The sequence below is a fragment of the Pelobates fuscus genome, chromosome 4 (assembly GCF_036172605.1).
Source record: "Pelobates fuscus isolate aPelFus1 chromosome 4, aPelFus1.pri, whole genome shotgun sequence".
Taxonomy (NCBI): Eukaryota; Metazoa; Chordata; class Amphibia; order Anura; family Pelobatidae; genus Pelobates; species Pelobates fuscus.
Genome location: NC_086320.1, coordinates 327,866,075 through 327,886,428, shown reverse-complemented (window position 1 = coordinate 327,886,428; position 20,354 = coordinate 327,866,075). Strand labels below are relative to the sequence as shown.

The window sequence follows — 20,354 nt, the reverse complement described above, 5'->3', positions numbered from 1 at the left end:
TTTCCTGGTGGCTATTTTGACGTCATTTAGCTTATCTTTATGGTTATTTATAATGTCAGTTTTCTGTCAGTTCAAAGAGTTCTTTGGGCTTTCTTCAGACTATGTGTCTGGCAAATTCTGTTATAATTTCTAATATCACAGTTATAACCAATTATGACCCCTAAACTTACAATGGGACGTTATACAATATCGAAAATAAAATTAAATTATTTAATCTTCTCTGTCACAAATGTCTGGGTTTAGAATTAATTATATTCCATTAGCATTTAGACAGTCTGTCCATCCCCCGTTCTCATTTCTTATCAATTTGGTTTGTACTAAGCATTCCTTTAGCTCTGGCAAAGTGGTTAGTTTTACAGAAGGGATAGAAATCCTGTGTCTTTTGTTAACTTGAGAATAACAAAATGGAGTCTGCTCTGTTCAGAGTGACTCTGACAATATACATTTTAATTTCTATCATAGCACAAAATGTCTGCCGATATAAATACCCTGACAGAGTGTGCGTCTGTAAGTGAGTGTGTGCGTCTGTAAGTGAGTGTGTGTGTCAGTGAGTGTGTGTGTGTGTCAGTGAGTGTGTGTGTGTGTGTCAGTGAGTGTGTGTGTGTGTGTCAGTGAGTGTGTGTGTGTCAGTGAGTGTGTGTGTGTGTGTGTCAGTGAGTGTGTGTGTGTCAGTGAGTGTGTGTGTGTGTGTGTCAGTGAGTGTGTGTGTGTCAGTGAGTGTGTGTGTGTGTGTGTCAGTGAGTGTGTGTGTGTGTGTGTCAGTGAGTGTGTGTGTGTGTGTGTCAGTGAGTGTGTGTGTGTGTGTGTCAGTGAGTGTGTGTGTGTGTGTCAGTCAGTCAGTCAGTCAGTCAGTGTGTGTGTGTGTGTCAGTCAGTCAGTCAGTCAGTGTGTGTGTGTGTCAGTCAGTCAGTGTGTGTGTGTGTCAGTCAGTCAGTGTGTGTGTGTGTGTGTGTGAGTCAGTCAGTCAGTCAGTCAGTGTGTGTGTGTGTGTCAGTCAGTCAGTGTGTGTGTGTGTGTGTCAGTCAGTCAGTGTGTGTGTGTGTGTCAGTCAGTCAGTCAGTGTGTGTGTGTGTGTCAGTCAGTGTGTGTGTGTGTCAGTCAGTCAGTGTGTGTGTGTGTCAGTCAGTCAGTGTGTGTGTGTGTGTCAGTCAGTCAGTGTGTGTGTGTGTGTCAGTCAGTCAGTGTGTGTGTGTGTCAGTCAGTCAGTGTGTGTGTGTGTGTGTCAGTCAGTCAGTGTGTGTGTGTGTGTGTCAGTCAGTGTGTGTGTGTGTGTGTGTGTGTCAGTCAGTGTGTGTGTGTGTGTGTGTGTGTCAGTCAGTGTGTGTGTGTGTGTGTGTGTGTCAGTCAGTGTGTGTGTGTGTGTGTGTGTGTCAGTCAGTGTGTGTGTGTGTGTGTGTGTGTCAGTCAGTCAGTCAGTGTGTGTGTGTGTCAGTCAGTCAGTGTGTGTGTGTGTCAGTCAGTCAGTGTGTGTGTGTGTGTCAGTCAGTCAGTGTGTGTGTGTCAGTCAGTCAGTGTGTGTGTGTGTGTCAGTCAGTCAGTCAGTGTGTGTGTGTGTCAGTCAGTCAGTCAGTGTGTGTGTGTGTCAGTCAGTCAGTGTGTGTGTGTGTGTGTCAGTCAGTGTGTGTGTGTGTGTGTGTGTGTGTCAGTCAGTGTGTGTGTGTGTGTGTGTGTGTGTCAGTCAGTGTGTGTGTGTGTGTGTGTGTGTCAGTCAGTGTGTGTGTGTGTGTGTGTGTGTCAGTCAGTGTGTGTGTGTGTGTGTGTGTGTGTCAGTCAGTGTGTGTGTGTGTGTGTGTGTGTCAGTCAGTGTGTGTGTGTGTGTGTCAGTCAGTCAGTCAGTGTGTGTGTGTGTGTGTGTGTGTGTGTGTGTGTGTCAGTGTGTGTGTGTCAGTCAGTGTGTGTGTGTCAGTCAGTGTGTGTGTGTCAGTCAGTGTGTGTGTGTCAGTCAGTGTGTGTGTGTCAGTCAGTGTGTGTGTGTCAGTCAGTGTGTGTGTGTCAGTCAGTGTGTGTGTGTCAGTCAGTGTGTCAGTCAGTGTGTCAGTCAGTGTGTCAGTCAGTGTGTCAGTCAGTGTGTCAGTCAGTGTGTCAGTCAGTGTGTCAGTCAGTGTGTCAGTCAGTGTGTCAGTCAGTGTGTCAGTCAGTGTGTCAGTCAGTGTGTCAGTCAGTGTGTCAGTCAGTGTGTCAGTCAGTGTGTCAGTCAGTGTGTCAGTCAGTGTGTCAGTCAGTGTGTCAGTCAGTGTGTCAGTCAGTGTGTCAGTCAGTGTGTCAGTCAGTGTGTCAGTCAGTGTGTCAGTCAGTGTGTCAGTCAGTGTGTCAGTCAGTGTGTCAGTCAGTGTGTCAGTCAGTGTGTCAGTCAGTGTGTCAGTCAGTGTGTCAGTCAGTGTGTCAGTCAGTGTGTCAGTCAGTGTGTCAGTCAGTGTGTCAGTCAGTGTGTCAGTCAGTGTGTCAGTCAGTGTGTCAGTCAGTGTGTCAGTCAGTGTGTCAGTCAGTGTGTCAGTCAGTGTGTCAGTCAGTGTGTCAGTCAGTGTGTCAGTCAGTGTGTCAGTCAGTGTGTCAGTCAGTGTGTCAGTCAGTGTGTCAGTCAGTGTGTCAGTCAGTGTGTCTGTCAGTGTGTCAGTCAGTGTGTCAGTCAGTGTGTCAGTCAGTGTGTCAGTCAGTGTGTCAGTCAGTGTGTCAGTCAGTGTGTCTGTCAGTGTGTCTGTCAGTGTGTCTGTCAGTGTGTCTGTCAGTGTGTCTGTCAGTGTGTCTGTCAGTGTGTCTGTCAGTGTGTCTGTCAGTGTGTCTGTCAGTGTGTCTGTCAGTGTGTCTGTCAGTGTGTCTGTCAGTGTGTCTGTCAGTGTGTCAGTCAGTGTGTCAGTCAGTGTGTCTGTCAGTGTGTCTGTCAGTGTGTCTGTCAGTGTGTCTGTCAGTGTGTCTGTCAGTGTGTCTGTCAGTGTGTCTGTCAGTGTGTCTGTCAGTGTGTCTGTCAGTGTGTCTGTCAGTGTGTCTGTCAGTGTGTCTGTCAGTGTGTCTGTCAGTGTGTCTGTCAGTGTGTCTGTCAGTGTGTCTGTCAGTGTGTCTGTCAGTGTGTCTGTCAGTGTGTCTGTCAGTGTGTCTGTCAGTGTGTCTGTCAGTGTGTCTGTCAGTGTGTCTGTCAGTGTGTCTGTCAGTGTGTCTGTCAGTGTGTCTGTCAGTGTGTGTATGCATGTATGTCACAGAGTATGTTTGTCAGTAAATGTGAGCGTCTGACAGTGTATATATGTGTCAGTGAGTGTGTACGTGTGTATCTGTCATTGAGTATATGTGTGTGACACTAAGTGAGTGTGCATCTGTCAGTGTATATATGTGTGTGTGTAACTGAATGAGTGTGTATGTCTGTGAATGTGTATGTTTCAGTGAAAGTGTGTGTTGGTTAAACAGTGTGTGTGACAATGAATGTATCTGTAAGTGAGTGTTTGTCCGTGCATGCATCAGTGAGGGTGTGTGTCTGTCAGGAAGAGAAATTTGGAGGGGGGGAAGGAGGTACCCGAGGATTCTCATGCCTAGGGCAGCACAAAACCAGAATACACCACTGCCTCTAGTGGCTGTCTATCAGACAGTCACTAGAGGCACTTCCAGGCTGCTAGGCGACTTTTGGCTGCCTAACTGACTTCTTCACGCTCTGCATGAGGATATCAGTTAAAACTCAAAAGAAAGCATTGATTCAATGCTTTCCGATGGGCTTGTCCTCATGCGACTGAGGTGCTCACCACGCACAGGCATTAGGTCCCCGACATTGGCTGAAGAAGGAAGGAGGAGCAGAGGCAAAGCCTGACCCACTGCTGAGGGACATCAGTGCAAGAATCAGGTAAGTGAATTAGGGTTTTTAACCATTTCTGCGCTGCAGAGGGAGGGGAGTGAAGGGACGGGACACTATTGTGCTAGGAATAAAATGTTGTATTGCTAGCACATTAGTTTCCCTTTAACAGCACTACTTTCTCCTGGGAAGTGGAATTTCCGGGAAATAGATGCAAGTTCACATTTGGAAGCAATGCCAACAAAAAACATTTGTTTCAAGGAGAGGACATGCTGTAAATTGCTGTCTGCCAGCAGTGGAGAGATAATAAATCATGTACTATGGTTACTTTCAAACATTCTAAGATCTGCTCACAGCAGAGCATGGAAACCCCCAAATAAAATGCATTAAGTGTTAGTAACAGACATCTGTCCAGTACATGTTGGCTGTATGAGCCCGGACCTTCAATGTGTGGCAGAGATCGTCAACATAGCAACATAGCTCCCCTCAGTGAATGAAGAAGGTTTATTTTAGTATACAGTGATGGACCAAGTAATGTAAATGGATGTAGGGAATTAACACCATCACTACTGGGTAGATAGCAAGTGCGTTATTTTGTGACTAACCATTTCTATGCAGGTATGTAATCCGTGCATGGTACCAACCTGGTCACTGTTGGGTGGATAATCAAAGCATCACTGTGGGACATAAACCCTTTGGTTGCTGGGAGGTTTTTGATGGATAAATGGTGCAAAATACTTTAAATAAGCAGCTAATCTGTGCAGTGCAAAACAATTCCATGGTATTATGTTGCCATGGCGACACAAAAATAGTACCTAGCATTGGTAATTTGGAAGGGAAGATCAAAAGATCTCCACAGATAGGCCCTATATGCTGCAAGTTGTCTCTACATCCTTTAGTGGCAGAGATGGCATGACTGAATTGCTTCCACTTGACATCATGACTTTTAGAGTTTGGAGAAAGTTATACGATGTCTTATCCACTTAACGAAAAACTGTCATTCAACATGTTTTAATAATGATAAATCTTTCGTGAAAAACTGTTGTTTTTTTTTTTCAAAGCATCAGACAATGTTCAACTATTTTAAAACTTATGATAAAATAACTTGCTATTCTGGATACTTGACAAAGGGCTGTGACATGACTCCTGGCAAGCAAAAGTACCAAAGAGTGCAAAGTAAAAATCAACGTAATACCAACAATACGTGGTTCACATTGTAGCAATGCCATTTTGCGGTATTTAAAATCCCAAATGTTCGATCAATCCAGGTGATGACGGAGCGCGACGTGACGTGAGCGTGCGCACCAGGAGGTGGAGCTCAACGGGGGTAACAGAACGGGAGGAAGGTGCAGCCACGAGGGAACGGCGTCTACACGGCATCTACCGCGAACATGGAAATGTCGAGCAGATGAGGCCATGAGGAGATGGGTTATACCCGAATTTAACTTACAAAAGCTCTGTGGATCTATAACTGGATATCCGGCCGACTATCTGACTATCAGCTGGTAAATAACTATATGGATTTTTGTTTGGACAATTTTGATGCGGTGGTTGATACCCCTTAAATATAACTGTTTGAACTGCAAGTATATAGTGCTGAATTTAAACGTCTGATTTTCCTGACCTGTATTACTGGACCCCCTGCAAATAAATGATTATATAAATTTGGATGGGAAGAATAGCAGTAATGTAAAAATGCAATAAGGGGTTTAATACTCCAAAAAGGATATGATCACAAGAATTAATCGTTCAGGAAAGAGAGAGAAGAGGAGAAATTTTAAGGGAGAAGGAGAAAGGAATCAAACTGATAAAAACTGTCTAGATAATTTGAGGAGAAAGAAAAGATAGAAGGAAACAGTTTAATAAAAACAGGCTCCTGAATTCTCTCTATACTGTTTTCTGAGATAACACTAAGTAAAGATGGCTATGCCAAAGATCTCTAAAAAAAAAACAAGGGGATCAAAAAAGACAATAAAAAATTAAAAACCTGTCTCAATCTTTTTCTCACCACATAATAAGCAAAGTGAGGAATTATCTTTTCTAGACGAATCAGCACTGGAAGACAAAAGAGGTTCAATAACTAACTTCCAAGACTTTATAAAGACAAGTCTAGATAACCAAACTGAATTTTTTAAGAAAGAATTGGAAAATAGTACTGCCCAAATGACAAAACTAATGGAAGAAATCAACAGAAAGATAGTTAAAGTTGAAGAAAGTCAAGAACAAATAGCTAATCATTATAATTTAATCACAGAAGAACAAACCAAGATGAAGGTGGAAATAAAAAAATTAGAAGATCGATTAAATATGATGGAAGAAAGAATGAGAGCTAAAAATATAAGGATAAAAAATATTCCAGAAGATATTTCTCACGATAAAATTAAAGACTATTTGAGTGGTCTGTTTGCAGCATTAAAGCTACAATTTCAAGTTTCGGCTGTGTGTATGGAAAACATATACAGAATTAAAAAACCCCAAGGAATCCAGAATGCATTTCCCAGAGATCCGATTGTTACTCTTCATTCCCTGATTGTTAAGCAGCAAATAATTAATGCAATAAGAAACAAAAAATTCTCAGAAGATGATAAATTCAAAGATATTCAAATTTATCAAGACTTATCCAGAGCAGTAAGAATGGAGAGAAAAAACTATTTTGAAAAGTTGAAACCACTGAAAGAAAGAAATATTGGATATCGCTGGGGACCAGGCAAGGCTATCACAATAAATTGGAATGACACAAGAAAAGTATTTTTGAACCCAAAAGAATTAGAAGAATGGACATCTCAGCAACTTAAATAATAAAATATAAGGAGAGAAAATGCAAGAGTTCTAACGAGAAAGGGAAAGAAGAGTAGAGAAAGTGATAGGAAAAAGGAGAAAGAAAAGAAATTATTTTTTTATTTTTTTTTTTTAAAAGGTTTTTTTTTTATTATTTCCTCTCTTCCTTCTTAATGTGAGGATGTAATTGGTTTAATAATTATGCATGGGGGGGGGGATGTTGGTAAAATAACTCTTTATATGAGTGGGATCACTGGTAAAATAATATGATAAATTAATTAATAAGGGAGAAAAAATATATTTTTAATAAGTGAAATGAGAGATGTTATATGTGGTGCACGGAGGATTTTGATAAAGAAAGTAGAAATACACAAGATGTAAAATAAATAAGTAGATTGGATATTAATCTGTGTGCACAAATTGGAAAAGAAAAGGAAGAGGGGGAAGGGGAAGGGGGAAGGGGAAAGAAAAGGAGATGAATTATAAAGTTTATAACATATTTCTATACAATTTTGGTTTATAAGTTATATGGATCGCAGAAAAGTTTTAGACTATGAAATAACAATTCACAATTTTTTTTTTCTCTCTCACATATATCTCCCTCTCTTCCTCCTTAATGTGAGGACTTAGTATGGCTTAAAGATGGTTAATTATGACAATAATACATGAGGGGGTAATGATAATGATGGTAAAATAATTGTTTAAATGGGTCAACAAGAGTTTGAATGTTATATTTGATATGAAATAATTGATAAGTTAAAATGTGATATTTTCTAAATATAAATACACTAGGTGGAGTTTGAAAGGGGATATATAATTGAACACGATATAATAATAATTTGTATGGATAATGTGGAATAGGGGATTAATGGCAAAATAATATGATAACTTAAGTAACAAGGGAGAATACTATAGTTTCACTAATGGATTTGTGAGATATTATAAGTGGTTTATGGAGGATTTTTGATAAAGAAAGTAGATGTACACAAGAGGTAATATAATTAAATAGATTGGATATAATGTTATGTGCACAAATTGGAAAAAAAGGGAAAGGGAAGAAGAGAGAAGGGGAAAAAAAGGAAAAAAAGGAGGGGGGGAGGAAGGGAAAGAAAGGGAGATTGTTTTTATTTGTTTGTTTTATTGTTTCCCCTCTCTCTGTCTGGGTTTAAAGAGAAGGAAGGAAAAAGAATGGCTACATAAATAAACATATAAAATAGCTCTGATTACCCCTAATGAGCTTCCACTTTAAGGTCAGAGACAGACCTTAGCCCTAGACATTATACGAGATATTGCCTAGGCTTACAGGTTGAAGAGATATTTATTATCTCTTATAACAACAAGTAAGAATGAATGTGAATGGGCCTCTCTGTATTATGAGAGCTCAGATGTGTGTGATTGATGTGGGAGGGATGGCAGCAGGAATAGGAGTCACTTGAAAAAGAACAAGGCATGAAGTGTATTTCAGTAAATGTACAGGGGCTAAATACCCCATATAAAAGAGCTATGATGAGAGAATTGCTAAAAAAAAAAAAAAGGAATAGATTTAGCGATGTTGCAAGAGACACATTGGAAAAGTGAAGATAGGATTAGGTGGACCTATGAAGGATATGAGATAATCTCACAAGCCTCCTTGAATAAGAAAAAGAAAAGAGGAGTGGCCATAATCCTTTCGAAAAGAATAAATAGAGAAATCATATATGAAGAAGTAGACATAGAAGGACGGTATCAGATACTAATATGTAAGTTGGAGGAGAAAGTCTATACTTTAGTAAACTTAAACTTCCCAAACGTACTACCAACTTAATATCTCAAAGAGATTATGGAAAAAGTAGATAAAGTCAAAACAGGATTATTAGTAATTTCGGGAGATTTCAACTGTGTGTTAGATATAGATTTAGACAAAAAAAAAACAAAAATAATAACCCCATAACTAAATATTTGACAAACCAAGCTAGGATTTTGAGAAATACACTGCTAGAAAATAACTTACTGGATATATGGAGAGTATTTAGTTCAGAGGAAAGAGAATATACGCATGTTTCAAAAGTACATTCCTCACTTTCCAGAATAGACCTTGTGTTGGGGGAAGCTAATTTAGTAGAACAAAAAAAAGCCATATATATATATATAGAAGAGAATGTTTGGTCAGACCATAGTTATATTATTTTTACTATAAATGATGTAAAAAAATATAGACCTAATACGACCTGGCGTCTAGATGATAGTATTCTGAATAATAATAAAGATCAATTACAAATTAGAGAACTGATCCAATTGTAATTTCAGAAGAACTCCCGATAACCACTATATGGTGTGCATTTAAAGCGGTGGTACGGGGTTATCTGAGTAAACTCAAAAAAAGGATCCAAAGAGATAGAGGTCAGACTAGAGAAACATTATATATAGAATACTATCTGTTGGCCAGAAGAAATAAAAGATTATTAAATAATGAGTCATCTAAACAACTCTCTGAGATTAAAATGAAAATAGAAAAAATGGAGAAAGAACGAATAGAGAAAAATCTAGAAAGGATGAAAATAAATTTCTATTATGATAATAACAAGATTAACAAATGGCTAACCAAAAAACTTAAAAACATAACAAACGGTAAAAATAGGATCAGTAGCATTAGAAATGATTCAATAATAGAAAACCAGAAATTATAGCAAAGGCGTTTCAAATATATTATGAAAAGTTGTATAATTTACCTAATCAATCAAAAGAAGAGGCTATAAATGATTATTTGAGGGAAATTAATTTTCCCAGGATTTCTGAGGATCAAAAAACAATGCTTAATGCCCCTCTACAAATTACGGAATTTATAGGTGCCATTAAAAAACTTGTGAATTATAAGACTCCTGGTCCAGACGGCCTGACCAATAGATTCTATTAAATATATGGAGATATTTTAGCAGAGTATTTGACTAGAACATATAATGAAATCTCTTTGAAAGGTATAGGTCCTAAAGAATTATTACAAGCAAATATAATCCCTATACATAAAAAAAAGATAAGGATCCTCAAGAACTAAAGAACTATCGCCCGATTTCACTTATCAACGTCGACTCCAAATTATTCTCATCTATACTGGCAGATAGGTTGAAAAAAATAATCATGGAAGTGGTAGATAGAGATCAGATAGGGTTTGTCCCTTCTAGACAGGCTAGTACTAACATGAGAAGAATGATTAATGTTCTGGATTGGAGCGATAGAACTCGAATCCCTCTCCTGACCCTGTCATTGGATGCAGAAAGGGCCTTTGACAGGGTCGGGTGGGGATATATGATGGGGGTGCTGAGGGCAATGGGTATAGATGGCTGGATGTTGTCTGCGATAGGCTCTATTTATCAAAACCCAATGGTGAGGGTAGTGGGCATAGATTTATGCTCAGATTGGTTCCCATTGAAAAATGGCACCTGGCAAGGGTGCCCACTTTCACCTATTTTATATATTCTCTCAATGGAACCTTTTGCAATTAGAATAAGAGAAAATCCAGACATCCGGGGAGTGCCAACCCTTGATAGAGAATTAAAAATAAGCATGTATGCTGACGATACTATTTTGACTCTCACAGACCCAATTAAATCAATTGATAACTTGATAAAGGAAATAGAAGTATTTAGTATTATCTCAAACTACAAAATAAATACAGATAAAACAATTTTGTTATTTAAGAACTGCAGCAAAGAGTGGAAAAATGAATTTCTGAAGACATATTGTTTTACGGATGCGAATGGTAGTTTTGAATATTTAGGGGTAACATTATTGGATAAGTTGGATAAAATGGTGGAGATTCATTTTACTAGGCTTCTGAAGTCTACTGGGATGTCGTTACAAAAATGGAATCCCTTGTTTTTTAGTTGGTTGGGAAGGATAAACATAATAAACGCGTATATAGTACCTAGATGGACATACTTCTTTAGAATGGTTCCTCTAAAAATCCCACTGCCATGGTTGGAGATAATACAGAGGCTTATTAAAAACTTTATTTGGAAGGGGAAAAAACCTCGAATTAGCTTAGAACAATTAACGCATACTATAGGGCATGGAGGGGTAAACTTTCCGAATATAATAAGCCATTATGAAGCCTCTATTATATTCCATACCCAATTACTAACTAAAAAAGAAAATTGGGAATGAAGTTAGTAATGTAATTCTAAGACATCGATTGAATGATTGGAACATGATTAGAAAAAAACGAAAAATCTTGGGAAATATTTGTGGGTTCATGAAGATAGAAATATTAGAAGCTCTAATGCCAGATTTAAAAATAGATTCTTGGAAGGATATGAAAACTGAAAATGTGGATGACATAATAATAAGAGACAAAATTAAAGATTTTTTAACTCTGTTTAATGAATTTGGCCTCCCTCAGGCAGAGGCTTTTCGGTATTTAAGAATAAAATCCTTCATAGGCAAATCGCTTGCCAAGAGTAATATAATTAGTAGTATCCTGATAAAACAGATTTTGGGAAATAATAGCTCTAGGAAAAATTGTTATGCCCTGATAAGATCGATCCCCAAAAATATAAGGTCCAAACAAATAAAAAGCTGGGGAAAAGAATGTAATTTAAAAATAGACCCTACAAAATGGGGAAATATGTTGACACAGTTGAAAAGGAATGTTCATAATATCACCTTGTTTGAGACACACTATAAAATTTGCTATCGTTGGTATTTAGTGCCAAACAGATTAAATAGAATTGATCACAATGAATCTAAAGTATGTTGGAGATGTGGAAGTAACTTAGGAAGTTTTATTCATATTTGGTGGAGTTGCAGATTAATTAAGAAATTATGGGATGAGGTCTTCAGAAAACTGTATGTTTGGGACAAAATTCTGATGGAACATTCTCCAATAACGGCCCTCCTACATCTTCAATGGCCTGATCTATCATTATACCAACAATTTTTGGTCTGTCATTCTTTTATGGCAGTAAAGATCTTGATAGCAAGAGGATGGAAAAATTCTAAGGCAATTGAGGGTAAACATTGGGAGAAACAATTAGCAGTTCAGATTAAAAATGAGATAGGGCTTTTTAAGAGGAAGGGTACTGTACAGAAATATGAAATGGGGAAAAATTTATAAAATTCTTAGAAAATAATGAGCAATATCATTAACTAATTTTGATGTATACACTGAAATGTCGAAGAAAAAAATTGGATAGAGATATATATATATATATATATATATATATATATATATATATATATATATATATATATATATATAATTTGTATCCTATGTATGCTGTGGCCTTTTCCCATTCTGTATGATGTTATGAATGAATTATGATAGAATCTATATGGTATAGTTTGAATGGTTTGATGTTATTACTATTGTAGTAACTGTTTTTATTTTTTTTCTATGTATGACTTATGTGTATTGATATTTATTGTTCAAAATCAAACAAAATCAAATAAAATCAAATAAAGATTTAATTGGAAAAAAAAAAAAGAAAAATGCCATTTTGCATAAACTGAAGAGAAAAAAAAAAAAAAAACTACAAAAGTGATAGGTCCATTTGAATACAAACGAATACAAAATCTTTTTTGCACAGCTCTAACTGCCTAGGGTCTGATGTCAATAACCCACTAGCAGTTCTATTAAAAAACAATGACAATATTATAAAAATGCAATAGAAGCTATCAAATTGATTCATATTTTTCATGAAAAGGATACACAGAAACAGATATACATAAATGCTGAGCTGGTTCTCATTAAAAGCAACAAGAGAGTTGCTTTTACATATACATGTTACTAAGGAGTTAAATGTTGTGCACTTATTGTATAGGTTATTAGGTCGGGGGCTTCAGACAGACAAGAGAGACATGGTAAGACATAGCTGTGCTACTATGAATATAATGATAGGAAAGAGAATCAAAGAGCAATAACTTTGGGAGCTACGGTACTTAAAGTGCCTATTTAAACATCTTGAGCTTATTTAATTTTGGAAATACAGCAAGCTAGCCTGGAAAACAGTTTGGAACAGTTACAGAACTCCTGTAATAGAGCTTAAAGGCTTATTCCAATCACCATGACCACTTCCTCTTTTAGAAGTGATCATGGTGGTAGGAGTATATATGTGCAGTGTTGAAACTTTTCACGCTGAAACTTGACCAGGCTTGCTCGCCAAGTCGATAGTACTGCCCACAAGACAGAGGTGAATGGTTTCCGTTTATGGAGATTAGCGGAATATTTTCTGATTGCACACATTTTGCAGAAGCAATAAAAATACCAATAGCAAACTGGTGGAAAAGCTTTATATAATGTTTATTTTATATCCACAGAGTGACTAAAAAAACAGTTATGCGCTTACAAAAAAATGCCAATTGAAAAGCCATTAATAAACAATTTTGGTTAATAGTTTGATTTACCAATCTGAAAAGGATGAAAAAAAAAAAAAAAAAAAAAAAAACATTAGATTACATTTTTAAATAATAAAAAAATACAGGCAATACAAATAAGCATAAATTAACCGTACACAAGAAAAACGAAATATTACAATATTATATATGTAACTTTGTACAATTTACACTTCTGTTTGCCTTTTGTTAACCAAATTGTGTTTTGTTCTTTTAATAAGTTGCAAACACTACATAAAACATAAAAAAACAAAACTTACCCAACCACAAAGCAGAGGACGTAAAATGCATAATAAAATAAATTAAAAGGTCCGATTCCTATCAAAAGCAGCACAACTGAGAGGACTACCCATCCCCATCTGGAACGGCTGACCTGCAAGTATGCAAAGATAAGAGAAATAGACAATGGTTATTCATATGAATTTAGTACACGTACTTAAAAACCGTTACAAAACTGTTACAGAGTAAAAGTTCTATAAATCGATCATTCTACTTTGCCATTGAGATAAGGTGAGAGCAGAAAAATCTCAAGTAGTCCGGACTTATCGAAAAATTGCAATATTAGTAATATAGGAACACTAACTCAACTGGCAAGGTCTCATGTGTCATGCCGCACCCTTCAAGAGTGCTTACGACTTACTTCCACAGGGTAAAAGGGTTAATAATCAATTGTTTTGAACTAGACCAAAAATAATGATAAAAAATACAAAAATCCTGCTTAACAGCATCCACACTTAAAGAGATACTGCACAAATACAAACAATAGAAATCACTGTTTAATAGATATACCCAAAATGAAAACATGTATGCATTTAATTAAGCATTTTTTTTCCTGTCTGAGTTATAAAAAAAAAAAAAAAGCTTGCAAAAACTACAGTTCTCTTGTGTGCTGCCTTTGCAAGCCCTCCTCTTAATTTTGTACAGACTTTATGTGACTGTCCAATCACAGACTCTCAATGCAGCTCAATTAGAAGTCATTGCAAGACAGGTGCTCTGGGCAATTGCTGCATCTTTCATTCAGTGCAATAAAGTAGGGATCGACCGATGTTATCGGCCGATATTCTGTATTTTCATCAATATCGGTATCGACCAATAAAGATACCGATATTGCCGATAATGCAGACCAGGACCGCCGTCAGGGTCCTGGGGGGCCCAGCACACTCTTACTTAGCTTCCCTTCAGCTCCCCTGTCTAACTCTCGTGAGTTCCGCGGCTGTCAGAGCATTGCCACGGGTTACCATGGCAACAGGCCGCAAGAGTCAGACAAGGGAATGTCATATCCCCCCCCTCCCTAGCCAGGTAAGAAGCTGGGAGGGGGGACTAAAACAAAATGTTACAACAATAAATAAAAATAAATTTAAAAAAAAAAGAGTAAAAATAAAAATGCCCCCCCCAACCCCATTTTACACACTTAACATACCTACACAAACACTCGCTGCACAAACACACTCTGCATTCATTATTTACACACACACACACACACACTGCATCCACTATACACACACTGCACTGCGTTCACTAATCAAATACTCTCACTGCATCCACTACACACACATATATTCTGGAAAACATAAAAAAATTCTGACTGGAATGTGTATTTTGTGCATTTACCAAAAAAAAAAAAATGTTCAAAGATTATCGGTATCGGCTCTAAAAAAAATCAACATCGGTCGATCCCTACTTACCACCCACACTTAACCATAATAATATAAAATATTACTATTTTAATGCTGGCACCACCAAGACAATTTATAAATGTGGTGCCTTAGTCCCCCAGATAACTTAATAATAAAAACCCACCAAATTAGTCTCCTCAGGTAACATGATTTTTAACCAGTCTGTAAAGGCACCCCCAGGCATAACAGGGGTTAACAGCCGTTTAGGAGATATTCCCTTCCAGATCTACAGGCAGCTACTGTAGACACCAATCCACCGAACTGGAGAAGCATACGAATGCTCTCAAACATATGATTGCCGTAAACACCCGAACAGGAAAAACCATACAAAAGGTTTACACACCTAGCAGTCGAACTGGAACAGCATACAATAAACCCCCCCTCCCACCCCAAGAACGAGACAAGGCTCCGTGTTGGGGGTCTAACAGGAACAGACAGAGCTGTGGGTTTATTGTTCTTATATACACATTCTTAAACATTAGTACAACCCACAGGGTTTTGTAAAACAACCAATAAACCCGTAATACACAGTAAAACACTCCCATTCATTCTAGCAGAATCCTCCCCTCTGCAGGCAGGAAAATACACAGTTTTACACGATATTCAAAACTTTAAAAGTATACATCACATTCACATAAAACGTACATTTGTAGAATCAGCATACTCCAAATACAAACATACGTCAAGATCATACAAATTGGTCCAGTGGGTCAAAAGTTAGTGGGAAGTCCCTTTGTGACCGACTGCAAGCATGGCTTGGGTGTGGTAAGCCAATTATCTCCAGCATACAGAAAATAGCTCTATTCACAACAACAGTAAAAACACATAAAAATACAGAATTCCTATCATACTGAACAGAACCCCCACATTCAACCTATCCCTAGATGGCTTGGATCTGAGCGCTTAGTATATCCAAACAGCACTCAGATCCCACAAACACAGTCAAATCGCCATGGGGTTTAAGTCTAGCATGGGCTGATGAGAGGGGCCATAGTCATGAGGCAGGAGGCTGGCAATCAGGCTTCTCCATAACCCAGTGGCGAGGTTAGTTTTGCCACACAGTCAAAGTCAGAACTTAATAAAAGAATATTATGAGCAAAAAATAGTCACAGTGCATACAAAAATATAGATGACAATCAAATTAGTTACACCAACTGTATCTTCTCTGTCAAGGAAGATGGTGATTCACTCAAAATTAGATTTTGGCACCAAGCAAGTCTACTACACACTTCAGTAACATTAGATATATAATCTTTAATAATATTATGAAGTGAATAGTGATATCACTTAATAATAAAGTGCATACATAGATTCATAGCATAGTGAATATAAAGTGAATCACAGAAAAATATCTGAAATTGCACTGTGAAATCTAACATAATAAAGTGCACTGTAGAAACAACCACGAGAAAAGTGCAAAAATCAGTGAAAAATAGCTGCTTAAAAACGGTGTCTGTATAAGAACACTATATACATACTCTTATCATCAAGGAGTAATCAAGGTGTAGAGCAGAGAAGCCTGCTCTAGCTGTAAAGGCTCTTCAACATAACCAGAGTAACAACCGTGATGTAGTAAAATACTATATTCAGCTTTATTTAAAAGAACATGCAGGCTGGCAGGTAAGACCTCTTGTTGCGTATAGCTAATCCTCACTGAGCTTGGCCGTGAGAACAGGTCCATTGCTGGCTACTACGGAACTCCGAAAACTGGGTACTGTGTACTCTGCTCTTCCGGCAGGAAGGGCTTCCGACCAGCGTGAATATATGTATGGACTTTATTATTAGGTGATATCACTATTCACTTTGCAATATTTTTAAAGATACAGCACACTTTATTTATATATATATTTTTTGTCTAGTTATGTGTACTTTTACACATTATAAGGTGCAGCTATTCTATTATTTTCTAATTTTATCCAAAGAAATTTTTAGCGCCATACTTTACTTGTTTTTTTCTTTTAATACGAGAGGATAGATTTGGAGGTCCCAAAATGTGCCACAGCTACAAAACAAGACTGCTATATACACGTGATTGTAATGTTTATCCTTAAAAGTCCTTGTGGTCTGTTGTATGTGGAGGACACTACATTAAAAATGAAAGACTGACCAAATCGAAGTCTACCATTAGGACCAAAAACATTGAGCTTCAAATCCCCAACACTTTGTGGTATACAAAAGTAATAAAGCCCAATTGAGGTTCCAATAACTAACCATGTCACCCTTTTAGAACAGGTGGTGACAGAGAAACATTATTAGCTACTATGGATCCACATTTTAGATACATTGTAGATTATATATATATATATATATATATATATCTTATTATGTGTCATACTTCTATCTAGCATAGCTTTACCTCTCTGCTACATGTCTGTATCTGTCTAGCCATATTTTCTCTATGACCTGTAAATGAGATTACTCATTAGGAACCTACTTTTGTTTTAGAACTTTTATGTTCACTATGTTAGTGTTTTGACTGTTAACTATTTATAATGTATATAGTGCACAGTTTCTTCGTGGCTTGTTGGCTCCCAATAGAATTCTCTATTTTACTGAAACACCAGCTTGTGTAGCCTTTTGCTTATTTATGCCAGTGGTCGTGTCACTTTTGTATCCTTGCTCATGCCTCAGAGTAAGAAAAGTGGAGTACTGTGAGATATCTCACAGTTCCAAGTGGGACTGCACACGCACTTACGTATTTTATAAAGCATACGATGACTTTCCCATCTCTATAAACAGGTCATGCAGCATCACTTAAGCACCAACACCCACACTGTTTAATTTAGTAAGCTGCACACTCCTTAGAAAGGTTATCTGGATAAGAAAATTCACATCTTCAAAAGGCTTAGCTCAGACACAGGCCAAAATCAAGACACTATTTGTCTGAAGAAGTAAAGGTGGGGGGGCACCACCACATCTCTCTAAAACAGTTTGACTACTTAAAATAGGGGGAGCCACAGCATGGCTAAAATCATAGTGCCTGGAGTGTTTGCTCCTTTAAGTTGGCATTTCAGAATTTTTAAATAGCATAAAAAACGTGCATACCCTAGGGAAAAGCATGTTTTATATTAGAACAATGTGGTTTTTTTTTTTTACACTAATTATTCAAAAGATGTCATGGCTTCACACACTGACTCATTTTATGCCAAACCACAAAAACCTCCAGAGATTTTAAAAAGAGAAATCAGTACAATTTCTGTTCCTCTATTTAGGCTGATATCTGATAATAGCTCTAGCTTACAATTTAAGAATCTGTAATAGCCTGTTTCTGGAAAACTGGAGTTTATATTTGTGACTTTCTTGGGTACGAATAATTTATAGAAACATAGAAACTTAGAATGTGACGGCAGATAACATTTGGCCCATCCAGTCTGCCCAATTTTCCAAATACTTTCATTAGCCCTTGGCCTTATCTTTTAGCTAGGATAGCCTTATGCCTATCCCACGCCGGCTTAAACCCCTTCAATGTGTTAACATCTACCACTTCAGCTGGAAGGCTTTTCCATGCATCCACTACCCTCTCAGTAAAGTAATACTTCCTGATATTATTTTTAAACCTTTGCCCCTCTAATTTAAGACTATGCCCTCTTGTTGTGATAGTTTTTCTGCTTTTATTTACTCTCCTCCTTGACTGTGCTGATTCCCTTTATGTATTTAAATGTTTCTATCATATCCCCCCTGTCTCGTCTTTCCTCCAAGCTATACATGTTAAGATCCTTTAAGCATTCCTTGTAAGTTTTATCCTGCAATCCATGAACCAGTTTAGTAGCCCTCCTTTGAACTCTCTCTAAGGTATCAATATCCTTCTGGAGATATGGTCTCCTGTACTGCATACAATACTCCAAGTGAGGTTTCACCAGTATTCAGTACAATGGCATGAGCACTTACCTCTTTCTACTACTAATACCTCTCCCTATACAACCAAGCATTCTGCTAGCATGTCCTGCTGCTCTATTACATTGTCTGCCAACTTTAAGTCATCTGAAATAATTACTCCTAAATCCCTTTCTTCAGATGTTGAGGTTAGGACTCTATCCAATATTCTGTACTCTGCCCTTGGGTTTTTACGTCCAAGAGGCATTATCTTGCACTTATCCACATTAAAGGATCACTATAGGGTCAGGAACACAAACATGTATATTCCTGACCCTATAGTGTTAACACCACCATGTAGCCCCCCTGGGCCCCTCATGCCTCAATAAATATAGTAATAATCTTACTGTATTCAAGTCTGAAGCTGTAACTCTGCATGCTGTTAGACTCAGAAAAACAAACAGTTTGCTGACATCATTAGAAGTGGTAGCCTGAAGCGCCCCTGCAGGGAAAAACTTGGCCTCTAGCAGCACCCAAGTTTGTGGCGCCATGATGCAGGCCCCGCACGGAGCCCGGGACAAAAGGGAGACCCAGCCGCCCTTACTCCTCTCCCGCACTCTAAGTACTCCTAAACCACCTAGACCTATGCTGAGACCACATTCCCTCACCGGCAGCGGACACAGACGAACTCAGTCACGCAGAGCAGGGCAAGAGAGCCCGGCTCAGAGACAGCCACGACAGCGGCAAGCCCAGACCGGAAAGCGTACTTCACAGACAGTTTCAAGGGGACCCCACACAGTAACAGTTCGTACCTGCAGATCCTCAGCACATCAGGTCAACCTACGACGCCCAGCCGGGCTATGGGACTCTGTATGCCCGCGGAGAGGAATCGGGTAAGCTCCCCTCAACACGAGGACTTTTCGGCCACCAACCCTACCCGCCGAAATCTGGGGGAATTGGCAAAACAAACACGAAAAAGTGGACACTACCTTACCTCTTACGTTCTATATCATTTCTACAGGTTATTTGATTGACTTTGTTCCAACTGAAACACCGAAGATATATGTTGTACCTGACATTAATATAGCCTAGAGTAACCTGACAAGTTAGCTTAAATGTATGGTATGCTACTGGGTGCAAAGGCAGCTTATATAGTTTACACATGACGAAGCTCCAGGCAGAGTGTGTCTACTTTAGCTGTCAGGCCTGCCTACTGTATTGCCTTGTCCTGCATGACACTTATCACATATTGTTATACATACTTATTTCCAATCGGGATAAACTCTGGCTATGTACTCACCAGGTCTGCTATAAATAATGTCTCTATGCATGCTTTCTATATGGGCACAAGCATCTGTGTTCTCCTAAATCCATACTGTACAGTTGTACTCAGTTTAAGTTAACTACTAGCTAGTTGCGAAGAGACCCGATCTCTAAACTCTGTTTACTTGTGTTGAGCAAATCCTAGGCCTTTGACCGTACTAGATGGAGCCCATGGTTACATGACTACAGACGGAAAGGGAACTAACTCAGACAAACGCAGCATTAACACGTTGCACCCCACAGCGACACCGATCAGCCTGATATCTTCATGACACTCTCTCCTGTTAAGTGTGACACGAGTCCTACGCAAATCGCCATAAGCGAAGAGAATTTACACATGATTGGCAGTTATACGCATACCTGTACCGCTGGTGAGCATACTCTGCTCTTACCTCGAGCACCAGTCGAAAACAAACATGACTAGCTGGACCGTCATAATGTCTACCCATACTCCACCGAATAGCAGGCCATAACACTCTAGCATGTAACCAATTGGACTTTATGCTTCATAGCATGTATTAAAGCTTGATAACACGACGTCTATTACTGTTCACCTGTTCTAACAACTTATTGTCGTTATGCATGTTCATATAATATAAAATGAGGCTGATTCTTCTAGGAGATTT

General features: G+C 38.2%; 1 protein-coding gene across 2 annotated transcripts in view; it reads right to left on the bottom strand.

Annotated features, from left to right (window-relative positions):
• Nucleotides 1-20,354, bottom strand: part of SNX13 (sorting nexin 13) — a 132,053-nt gene that overhangs the window by 76,606 nt on the left and 35,093 nt on the right. For both annotated transcript variants that reach the window (XM_063452396.1, XM_063452395.1), the window contains exon 2: nt 13,177-13,289. In XM_063452396.1, the coding sequence (XP_063308466.1) occupies nt 13,177-13,289 (113 nt within the window). The remainder of the gene's footprint in view (nt 1-13,176; nt 13,290-20,354) is intronic.